This window comes from Trachypithecus francoisi, unplaced genomic scaffold, assembly GCF_009764315.1.
Source record: "Trachypithecus francoisi isolate TF-2019V2 unplaced genomic scaffold, Tfra_2.0 Lachesis_group5, whole genome shotgun sequence".
Lineage (NCBI taxonomy): Eukaryota > Metazoa > Chordata > Mammalia > Primates > Cercopithecidae > Trachypithecus > Trachypithecus francoisi.
The window spans coordinates 77296697-77309292 of NW_022681470.1; the positions used below are offsets into that span (position 1 = coordinate 77296697).

General features: G+C 39.2%; 1 protein-coding gene across 5 annotated transcripts in view; it reads right to left on the reverse strand.

The window, feature by feature from the left end:
- BPNT1 (3'(2'), 5'-bisphosphate nucleotidase 1) overlaps positions 1 to 12596 on the reverse strand; it is a 35968-nt gene that overhangs the window by 12342 nt on the left and 11030 nt on the right. For 3 of the 5 annotated variants that reach the window (XM_033196124.1, XM_033196125.1, XM_033196126.1), the window contains exons 3-6: positions 8593 to 8697; positions 7486 to 7593; positions 4849 to 4897; positions 2757 to 2848 (exon numbers count right to left, since the gene is read on the reverse strand). In XM_033196124.1, the coding sequence (XP_033052015.1) occupies positions 2757 to 2848; positions 4849 to 4897; positions 7486 to 7593; positions 8593 to 8697 (354 nt within the window). The remainder of the gene's footprint in view (positions 1 to 2756; positions 2849 to 4848; positions 4898 to 7485; positions 7594 to 8592; positions 8698 to 12596) is intronic. The other 2 variants (XM_033196127.1, XM_033196128.1) reach the window with 1 other exon arrangement.

A 12596-nucleotide genomic window follows, 5' to 3' on the forward strand; every position in this document is an offset into this window, starting at 1 on the left:
GGCAAAAACTGGAAAAATTCCCTTTGAAAACTGGTACAAGACAGGGATGCCCTCTCTCACCACTCCTATTCAACATAGTGTTGGAAGTTCTGGCTAGGGCAATCAGGCAAGAGAAAGAAATCAAGGGTATCCAGTTAGGAAAAGAAGAAGTCAAATTGTCCCTGTTTGCAGATGACATGATTGTATATTTAGAAAACCCCATTGTCTCAGCCCAAAATCTCCTTAAGCTGATAAGCAACTTCAGCAAAGTCTCAGGATACAAAATTAATGTGCAAAAATCACAAGCATTCTTATACACCAGTAACAGACAAGCAGAGAGCCAAATCAGGAATGAACTTCCATTCACAATTGCTTCAAAGAGAATAAAATACCTAGGAATCTAGCTTACAAGGGATGTCAAGGACCTCTTCAAGGAGAACTACAAACCACTGCTCAGTGAAATCAAAGAGGACACAAACAAATGGAAGAACATACCATGCTCATGGATAGGAAGAATCAATATCGTGAAAATGGCCATACTGCCCAAGGTGATTTATAGATTCAATGCCATCCCCATCAAGCTACCAATGACTTTCTTCACAGAATTGGAAAAAACGGCTTTAAAGTTCATATGGAACCAAAAAAGAGCCCGCATTGCCAAGACAATCCTAAGTCAAAAGGACAAAGCTGGAGGCGTCACGCTACCTGACTTCAAACTATACTACAAGGCTACAGTAACCAAAACAGCATGGTACTGGTACCACAACAGAGATATAGACCAATGGAACAGAACAGAGTCCTCAGAAATAATACCACACATCTACAGCCATCTGATCTTTGACAAACCTGACAAAAACAAGAAATGGGGAAAGGATTCCCTATTTAATAAATGGTGCTGGGAAAATTGGCTAGCCATAAGTAGAAAGCTGAAACTGGATCCTTTCCTTACCCCTTATACGAAAATTAATTCAAGATGGATTAGAGACTTAAATGTTAGACCTAATACCATAAAAACCCTAGAAGAAAATCTAGGTAGTACCATTCAGGACATAGGCATGGGCAAGGACTTCATGTCTAAAACACCAAAAGCAACGGCAGCAAAAGCAAAAATTGACACATGGGATCTAATTAAACTAAAGAGCTTTTGCACAGCTAAAGAAACTACCATCAGAGTGAACAGGCAACCTACAGAATGGGAAAAAATTTTTGCAACCTACTCATCTGACAAAGGGCTAATATCCAGAATCTACAAAGAACTCAAACAAATATACAAGAAAAAAACAAACAACCCCATCAAAAAGTGGGGAAAGGATATGAACAGACATTTCTCAAAAGAAGACATCCATACAGCCAACAGACACATGAAAAAATGCTCATCATCACTTGCCATCAGAGAAATGCAAATCAAAACCACAATGAGATACCATCTCACAGCAGTTAGAATGGCAATCATTAAGAAGTCAGGAAACAACAGGTGTTGGAGAGGATGTGGAGAAATAGGAACACTTTTACACTGTTGGTGGGATTGTAAACTAGTTCAACCATTATGGAAAACAGTATGGCGATTCCTCAAGGATCTAGAACTAGATGTACCATATGACCCAGCCATCCCACTACTGGGTATATACCCAAAGGATTATAAATTACTCTACTACAAAGACACATGCACACGTATGTTTATTGCGGCACTATTCACAATAGCAAAGACTTGGAATCAACCCAAATGTCCATCTGTGACAGACTGGATTAAGAAAATGTGGCACATATACACCATGGAATACTATGCAGCCATAAAAAAGGATGAGTTTGTGTCCTTTGTAGGGACATGGATGCAGCTGGAAACCATCATTCTTAGCAAACTATCACAAGAAGAGAAACCAAACACTGCATGTTCTCACTCATAGGTGGGAACTGAACAATGAGATCACTTGGACTCGGGAAGGGGAACATCACACACTGGGGCCTATCATGGGGAGGGGGGAGGAGGGAGGGATTGCATTGGGGAGTTATACATGATATAAACGTCATGCACATGTACCCTAGAACTTAAAGTATAAAAAAAAAAAAAAAACAAAAAACTTTACTTTATCTCCACGATTTCCTATAAAATTTAATGCAATTTAATGGTACATTCTTGCTTTGAAATGACACTGGTCTCTTGTTTCTATAGAAGACAATTTCTCTGATGTATAATAAAAAATCAAAGCAGATTAGAAGAGACAAGAAAAAAGAGTGCAAGAGCATAATAAGTTCTGTTACCAACACTGACTGCAATTTAGGCATTACACAGCGTTCCCTGGAAAACAACACGCCTAGCATCTTATCTTGATTGAAACGGTTCATTTCTTGAATGTGCTTCAGGAACCAATCGTAAATCAGGTGTCTTGATGCCCAAGATAATCAAGAACCCTATCAGTAATTCTCTGACATTTATATTTGAATCATAAGGCATAAATTTAAAAATGTATAATGCATACAGTGTGTCTGTGTACATACACATACATATATATACACACCCAGTACCAATGCCCCCAGCAATTTTGATTCAATAGGTCTGGGGTACAGCCTGGGAATCCATATTCTTAAAAGTTCCTCATCAGTTAATAGCATAGCTAAAAAAAAGTTAAATAAATAAATACAATTTTAAAAATGAAAAGTTCTCCAGATGGTTGCATGTGCAACCAAGCTAAAAACCTCTCACTTAGATAACACAAAGAATCATATAACACTACCATTATTGATCTAATGAAATTACTTTGTATCACTTATAGTAATACCTCATAGTTGTAATATGGCTGGTTAATAACTCCTGCTATGGCTTTTCCTTCATAAGCAATTCCAATAAGAACTGTTACATTGTCAAGAAGACCTGCAAAGAAGAAATAAATATCAGTTATATAACTTGCTCATGTTATGACTCATCATTACTGCATCAATTGCTCCAAGTTAGTTTTGCAGTTAAGGTATGGAATTTGCAATGATTCATCCATGATCAATCCTATTTACGGCAAAATGCATAAATGATAAGCGAGCTGGCCAGAAACAGCAATAGGATCTATGGCCACTTAATTGAATTGGTAATCATGGTCTCATTAGTACAATGTGTAAACCAACTAAATAAAGCAGCCATAACTCTGCAGCTATCATCATCAGATTCCTCTATGCCTCTTCCACCATCATCCAACTTATCCTTACCTGCTGAATCACTTTATATTCCTGGATTACATCTAGACTTGTATTTCAAGCCTTTAAAGCAGAGTTTCTCAAAGAGAGGCCCAAGGACTATCAAGCAGCATTAGAATTAACTGGCATACTTTTTATAACACAGATCTTCTCAGGCTCCTTCCCAGAACTAGTGAATCAAAATCTGGGAGTGGGGAAGAAGACCGAAATAAGCTTTCTAGGTGCTTTTATACACATTAAAGTAGTCTAGAGCTTCCTTATTTCACAATGGGTTCTACAGATGTTTTCAGCACACACACAGACATACACATGTACACACACACTGTGATTCACTCATTATAGAGATGTCTCATTCAAGAACAATAAAATAGTTTTTTTCTAGTAATTTATGATAAATTTTTAAAGCCATGTCCTGAGAGCCAATATAAGAAAACTTATGTAGATCTTAATTTTATCATCATCATCATCATCATCATCATCATTATTTTCTTTTTTTGAAACAGAGTCCTTCTCTGTCACCCAGGCTGGAGTGCAGTGGCGAGATCTCAGCTCACTACAACCTCTGTCTTCCGAGTTCAAGTAATTCTCCTGCCTCAGCCCCACAAGTAGCTGGGATTACAGACATGCGCCACTAGGCCCAGCTAATTTTTCTATTTTTAGGAGAGAAGGGGTTTCACCATGTTGGCCAGGCTAGTCTCGAACTTCTGACCTAATTATCTGCCCACCTTGGCCTCCCAAAGTGCTGGGATTACAGGCATGAGCCACTGCACCTGGCCTAGATCTTAATTTTAAAAATAAAACTCTAAGCTTAAAACCCAAAACTTGCCAGGCGTGGTGGCTCACACCTGTAAGGCCAGCACTTTGGGAGGCCCAGGCAAGCAGATCACCTGAAGTTGGGAGTTCAAGACCAACCTGACCAATATGGTGAAACCCCATTTCTCCTAAAAATACAAAAATTAGCCAGACATGGTGGCGGGTGCCTGTAATCACAGCTACTTGGGAGGTGAGGCAGGAGAATAGCTTGAATCTGGGAGGCAGAGGTTGCAGTGAGCTGAGATCGTGCCACTGCACTCTAGCCTGGGCAATGAGCAAGACTGTCTAAAAAAAAACCAAAAAAACCTAAAACTAAAACTCTGGCTCTGAGCCTGTTCATTCCTACATTTATATGGCCAATTTTATTTTAATTTGTTGCTAATTGTTCTCATCTTAGATAAGGAGAAATATTGTACTGTGTTTTAAAACCCACCTTTAGAAGGTGAGGCCGTGAAATGTGAAAGCAGTTCACAGATTAGGGGAGAGTGAATGGGGACGGCATGGGATGGTGGTGCTGGCAGAGCAAGAGCTACATAGTTGTGCTCGTTATTGTTTTTCTACCCCAATAACTGGGAGTTCAGTATAGTCATTTTGGTAACACTGGTTTAATATGTTAGTTATTCTCATCTGGGAGACATCAGAAGTGTGGGGCTGGTAGAGTATGTGGGGGGTGGTATTTGAAGGAGATGAATTTTCTTCTCCTGTCTTGACAATCAATGATGTATGAGAACCATGAGCACAAATATAGCTTTAGGGGAAAACATAACACATGATACTAGCGTTCCATACAACATACAAAATATCAAATATTTACAACTAACATCATATCCTTGTCCCACTGCTGTCAAATATGAATACAAAAGAGATATCAACCTTCAGTATATTCCTTGGTTCCATCCAGAGGATCCACCCAGACCACGAGCTAAAATTAAAAAGAGAGAAGGAAAATAGCTAAATGAAGCATACAGAATTCTAAAAATAGATTTAAATAGATTAAAACTACCTTTTTTTCCTGTTTGAAATTATATTATGGATGGCCTGAGTTAATGTCATCTGTTTTGAGATAGTATAAAAATCTTATTCTTTTGTAATCATGGAAAAAGTTCATTTGAATAAGAGAAAAGTCTGATTTAAGAATTTTCAGGCCAGGCACGGTGGCTCACACCTGCAATCCCAGCATTTTGGGAGGCCGAGGCGGGTGGACCACCTGAGGTCAGGAGTTCAAGACCAGCCTGGCCAAAGTGGTGAAACCGCACCTCTACTAAAAATACAAAATTAGCTGGGCGTGGTGGTGGGGGGCTGTAATCCCAGCTACTCAGTAGGCTGAGGCAGGAGAATCACTTGAACTCAGGAGGTGGAGGTTGCAGTGAGCCGACATCGTGCCACTGCACTCCAGCCTGGGCAACAAGAGCAAAACTCCATTTCAAAAAAAAAAAAAAAAAAGGATTTTCAACATGAAATGCTTAACTGATAAAAATTTGTTGTCATTTGGACACTAAGCACACTCTCTAGATCATGGTACAGAGAAAACTTGTAAAATGGCATAAAAAATGTTTTGAACATGCATAGTTGCTGCTCATTTTTATATGTAAGCGCTAATTTTAAAAAAAACAACAGTCTGATTATCTCAAGGACACAGTCCACACAATCCACAGAAAAATGAATAATAAAACTGGCAGCAGATTTAAAAGGAAAATTCCTTCCGTTTAGGACATTTAATATGATTCAGGATATGCTGCCTGTAACCACTACAATGATAACATTATGTGAATTTCTGAGTGAGGGCATGTTTCTGATGGAGGACAACATGTCTCATTTTCTTTGTTTCCTCCATACCACAGAGCAAAGTGTCTGACTCATAGTAAGTCTCCAACGAATATGCATTAAATAATTAAATATTGGAAAACTAAAGACGTTATGGTGGGTATTTGAAGTCACAGATTTAACTGAAGCAACTATGAAAAGCAAGCAGGATGATATTTATGGTCTTCTAAAAATATAAGGTAGTAATCTGTTTCATAGCCTTCTGTCCCCAGTTACCAATGAATGTTTTACTATCAAATGTACTAAATATCTACTAAATACAAATTAGATTTTCTTCCTAAAAGTATTATTGTTTTTTTAATGAGACAGGGTCTCACTCTGCTGTCCAGGCTGAGGGTATGTGTAAAACTGTGCAAGGCAGGAACAAGGTAGGACAACTCACACTTCCCAATTGCAAAACTTAATACAAAGCAAGAAAGTGTGCTACTGGCATAAGGATAGACATACAGACCAATGGAATATAACTGAGAGTACAGAATGAAACCCATACATCTATTTCTTTTCTTTTTTCTTTCTTTTTTGAGATGAAGTTTTGCTCTTGTCGCCCAGGTTGGAGTGCAACGGCACAACCTCGGCTCACTGCAACCTCCACCTCCCAGGTTCAAGCGATTCTCCTGCCTCAGCCTCCTGAGTAACTGGGATTATAGGCGTGTGCCACCACGCCCAGCTAATTTTGTATTTCTAGTAGAGACGGAGTTTCTCCATGTTGGTCAGGCTGGTCTTGAACTCTTGACCTCAGGTAATCTGCCTGCCTCAGCCTCCCAAAGCATTGGGATTACAGACATGAGCCACCGTGACTGGCATGAAACCCATACATCTATGGCCTGCTGATTTTTCACAAGTGTGCCAAGGCCATTCAACTGGGGAAAAAAATCATCTCTTTAAGAGACGGTGCTGGGGCCAGGCGAGGTGGCTCAAGCCTGTAATCCTAGCACTTTGGGAGGCCAAGGTGGGTGGATCACGAGGTCAAGAGATAGAGACTATCCTGGCCAACATGGTGAAACCCCATCTCTACTACAAATACAAATACAAAAACAATTAGCTGGGTGTGGTGGTGTGAGCCTGTAGTTCCAGCTACCTGGGAGGCTGAGGCAGGAGAATCGTTTGAACCCAGGAGGTGGAGGTTGCGGTGAACCAAGATCGCAGCCCTGCACTCCAGCCTGGCGACAGAGAGAGACTTCATCTCAGAAAAAAAAAAAAAAAAAAAAAAGAGATGGTGCTGGTTGCCCAGCCTTAACTTCCATGGGCTCAGGTGATCCTCCCACCTCAAACTCCCAAGTAGCTGAGACTACAAGTGTGCATCACCACACCTGGCTAATTTTTGTATTTTTTGTAAAGACAGAGTTTCACTATGTTGCCCAGTCTGGTCTCGAACTCCTAGACTCAAACAATCCAACCACCTCAGCCTCCCAAAGTGCTGGGATTACAGGTGTGAGCCACCATGCCTGGCCCTAAAAGTATTTTAAATAATGGTTTTAGAGTGGAAAGGAAACCCATAGGATGAGAAACTGAACTCTAAATCCATATGGTTGCCTGATACTTCCATGTTGGCTCTGAAATATATCAAGTTTCTGGTTGCCCCTATTTTATAACTACCAATTTTTCATCTTACGGGCAAATTGTATTTCCTTTACTATGGCAAAAAGCCCAGGTTAACAGAGAGTTGAGTATAAATAGGGATCATACATCTTCTTCTTGAATAGCACTGTACTGCGATGGACATGGTTGCTTCAGTATTTCCTCCCACTGACTGTCTTCAATCAGCTCTTGATCCACTTCCTCAGAAGGCAGATCCTAAAGCAGAGATAACCCTCATGGTTATTGAAGCCATTTAGTGTTTACAGAGTACGCTTTGTCTCATTAACAGAAGAAATGCAGCATCACAGTTTTCGCTAGTTCTTCTGGTTTACCATTTATATTTAGAACTTTTAAAGCAAACCTTAAAAATTTGCACAAACAATCATATGTGGCTCATCAAAATTGACTAAATGCTTGCAATGTCATTATCTTGAACAGAGTTTAAAAATAAAAGATTCTTTAAGTATTATATACTCATTTAAACAAGTGTCTCTGACAGCAGATAGTTCCCCTGTATTACATTAGATGTCAATTTCCTCACTTTCTTTTTTTTTTTTGAGACGGAGTCTTGCTCTGTTGCCCAGGCTGGAGTGCAGGGGCACCATCTCGGCTCACTGCAACCTCCCCGCTCCTGGGGTCAAGCAGTTCTCCTTCCTCAGCCTCCTGAGTAGCTGGGATTACAGGCGTTCACCACCACGCCTGGCTAATTTTTGTATTTTTAGTAGACGGGATTCAGTGTCACCATGTTGGTCAGGCTGGTCTTGAACTCCTGATCTCGTGATCTTCCCGCCTCGGCCTCCCAAAGTGCTGGGATTACAGGCGTGAGCCACCACGCCCGGCCTACTTCCCTCACTTTCAAAGTGTTATAGTCTTTGGATAAGTACGCAATAAGCCTAAGTTTAAAAACAAACAACAACAAAACTCATTTTATTCCAAAGTTCTAGATCTCTGCCAATCTTACAGTTTGTATGCTGGGTATAACAGTAACCATATCTTTTATGGTCAATAATTAAGACATCTGGCTTAGAAATAGACCAAAATGTCTTAAAATCAGATATTTCCCCCAAGTCCAAGGAATACAATAATAATTTTTGTGTTTAAAACAATAAATATAATGCTTGAAATTATAATAGTGGTACATAAATCATTAAAGCATCAGTTATAAGCACACTTGGTAAACAGGGATTTTACAAAAATGTCTCTGATGACTCTTACCTCTTCCCCTATAATTGTGAGTTTGGGGAATTTCCGGGCCAATGAAGAACATATGCTCATCTGTGCCAATCGGTCAGCTTTGGTCTGCAGGTCTGTTGCACAGGTCTATAACAAAAAATGCAAATTTTAGCAGAGCTAATGAGAAATAAGTTGTCCTCTGATTCCCTGTGCATGAGTGCCTACATAATTTAGATTACACTGTCAGTTTTTAGAGTCATAGAACTTAACACCAAATGAGTTAACTAGTTTCTTGCCTTGGTTTTTCTCAAAGGATTAATAGTGGTTAAAGTTTGGAAAGGAGCTTTTAAATAATCTAGAACATTTTCTTCCCTAGTTTAGAAATTCCTTATCTCTAGACATCAACCTTTTGCTTAAATAGGTTCAGAGATAGGAAATGTATAACTTTTCAAGGCAAAGGTAATAGTTATTAGAAAAAGTGTTCCTTGGATCCTTCTATAACTTCCACACTAATCCTAATCATAATAATTCAATAGGTCCTCAAGTTGATTCACAGGTATAGAGTAAGAAATCCTATTTGGTTTTTTTTGTTTTGTTTTGTTTTTGAGACGGAGTCTTGCTCTGTCGCTGGCTGGAGTACAGTGGCGCGATCTTAGCTCACTGCAATCTCTGCCTCCTAGGTTCAAGCAATTCCCCTACCTCCCGAGCACCTGGGACTACAGGCTCCTGCCACCATGCCCGGCTAATTTTTTGTATCTTAGTAGAGACGGGGTTTCATCAAGTTGGCCAGGATGGTCTTGATCTTCTGACCTTGTGATCTACCTGCCTTGACCTCCCAAAATGCTGAGATTACAGGCATGAGTCACTGCACCCAGCCTAAGAAATTCTGTTTCTGAAAATCTGAAAAACACTAATATGAACTGCTGTAATATTTAACATATAGCTCACCTGTGGTACCCTCACTCAATCACCATGTCGGATAATCACGCTAGTGAAAGAAAAGTTTTACAAGTGACAACCACAACCTCCTTTGTTAGTTTGCTTTCAGAGAATTATGATATGTTGCAATTGATATATGCCTGGTTAAGTAGATTTACAGATTATATCATCTTAGTAGAATTTGTTTGTTTGTTTTGAGATGGAGTCTCACTCTGTCGCCCAGGCTGGAGTGCAGTGGCGTGATCTTGGCTCACTGCAACCTTTGTCTTTTGGCTTCAAGCAATTCTCCTGTCTCAGCTTCCCGAGTAGCTGGGACTACAGGTGCCCCCCACCACGGCCAGCTAATTTTTGTATTTTTAGTAGAGACAGGGTTTCACCATGTTGGCCAGGCTGGTCTCAAACTCCTGACTTTGTGATCCACCCACCTCGGCCTCCCAAAGTGCTGGGATTACAGGTGTGAGCCACTGCACCCCGCCTCATCTTAGTAGAATTTTAACAATACTTTGCAACAAGATAAGGAGTCATTATGAAAAGCAAACTGCTTTATGCTTCACTGAGATTTGCTATATATCTCAATGCAAAGTACTATTCTGCTAGAATGTAAGCTCCACAAAAGGATTTTATTCCCTAAAGAATTGTGTCTAGCATATAGTAGGTGCTCTATAAGTATCTTTTGAATGAACCTACTCAAAAGAATTGTTCAGTTTGAAGATTAGTTATATATCAATCAAGTTTGTGCACCACTGCTTTAGAGAAAAAAATATATATATTGAAAGTCATTCCTCTATCTGAGGAGAGCAATTCTCTTTCCCTCTCTAAGATAAATATTTCCTATTCTATCAACATAGCTCTGGACCTCATCCTTGGAACCTTGTGTGATAAACTGATTTTGCTGTTTTTTAAAAGTAAGGTATCACCAGGAGGATATAAAGTATTAGAAATGCCTGAGCAGTACAGAAGACAATGAGAATACTACTTTTTTTCCTGACTTGGCACTACATCTCTGTTCCTTTTTAGCTACCTGGGTTTCAAAGTTGTTTGTCTAATATAATCTCAACATAAGAGCAACTGAAAATGAGTGATGTTAAGGAAAAGGATCTAAGAGGAAATAATTCAAAATATTGGCAATGGTGGCATGATGGATGATTTTTGTTTACTTTTTGGCATTTTTCTCCATTTCCTACTTTTCATAATAGAAAAAACTTTGTAAAAAATGAGATTGGGGCCAGACGCAGTGGTTCATGCCTGTAATCGCAGCTCTTTGGGAGGTCGAGGCAGGCGGATCACAAGGTCAGGAGTTCAAGACCAGCCTGACCAACATGGAGAAATCCTGCCTCTACTAAAAATACAAAATTAACTGGGCGTGGTGGCGCATGCCTGTAAAATCCCAGCTATCCAGGAGGCTGACGCAGGAGAATCGCTTGAACCTGGAAGGCACAGGTTGCGGTGACCTGAGATCACACCATTGCACTCCAGCCTGGGCAACAAGAGTGAAACTTCGTCTCAAAAAAAAATAAATAAAATAAAATAATAATAATAAGATTAGCAGTCCCCTGAAAGCAGCAGTATTATTTTGTTGATTATTACCAAGCATGTCTGTGGTCAACTAAAATCTCTTTTTCAAACAAATTTGAATCAGATTTATCTGACATAACTTGAACATGAATACAGCACTTTATATTATTCCTGTTAAATATCCTGTTGGATTTGGTCCACTTTTCTCAGAGGTTGCAACTATTTTGAATGCTTATTCTGTGATCAAATGTATTAACTAGACTGCTCAGCTTTACCTTATTGGCAAATTTGATAAGTATGTTTTCTATATCATCTTCTTCCACTTCAGATAACACATTAGGTATTTTTTTAAAACTGTATGTTATTTAATAATTAAAGAGAATAGTACAATGTCAGGAGCAGAGTCCTGTGATCAGCCAGTGGTGATCCTTTCCTCGGATGAAAATGACTCATTAATTTAAATTTGTGGATAATGTTATTCATCCAGTTATGAATACACCTAACCGTGGCTCAGGATGGGAGATGTCATCTATATAACTAAAAATAACTTGAATATTTTCTTAAATAGAAAATGACAGACTATAACAAATGTTTTGCTTAAATCAAGATACCCTCTATTTCCTCTATGAGTAGGCCCACAAATCTATCAAAAAAGCAAATGAGATTTATTTCATTTGTTCTTATGAGTTTTTGTTTTTGTTTTTAATATTATTTATTTATTTTAGAGATAGGGTTTTACTCTGTTGCCCAGGCTGGAGTACAGTTGTGGGATCACAGATCACTGCAGCCTCAAACTCCTGGGCTCAAGCAATTATCCCACTTCAGCTTCCCAAGTAGCTAGGACTACAAGCACGTCCCACCATGCCAGACGGGGTCTTGCTATGTTGCCCAGGCTGATTTTTATGTTTACTTTTTAAAAGCAATTATGTTGAATGTTTTATAATGAACTCATGTCAGCTTTTTTCTAAGTTGTTTTTTATTCATATATCTCACTTTTTCTTATGGTAACAATGCTAGATAGATGTATCACTTATAAGTGAGTGACTTAACTCAATCTATTTTATTATTTTTTATTTATTTTTCCATTTCATCTTTTTTTCTTTTTTTTATTAGCATACTTTATGTTCTAGGGTACATATGCACAATGTGCAGGTTTGTTACATATGTATACATGTGCCATGTTGGTGTGCTGCACCCATTAACTTGTCATTTACATCAGGTATATCTCCTAATGCTATCCCTCCCCCATCTCCCCACCCCACAACAGGCCCCAGTGTGTGATGTTCCCCTTCCTGTGTCCAAGTGACCTCATTGTTCAATTCCCACCTATGAGTGAGAACATGTGGTGTTTGGTTTTCTATTCTTGCGAGTTTGCTGATGGTTTCCAGCTGCATCCATGTCCCTACAAATGACATGAACTCATCTTTTTTTATGGCTGCATAGTATTCCACGGTGTATATGTGCCACATTTTCTTAATCCAGTCTGTCATTGATGGACATTTGGGTTGGTTCCAAGTCTTTGCTATTGTGAATAGTGCCGCAATAAACATACGTGTGCATGTGTCTTTATAGCAGCATTATTTATAATCCTT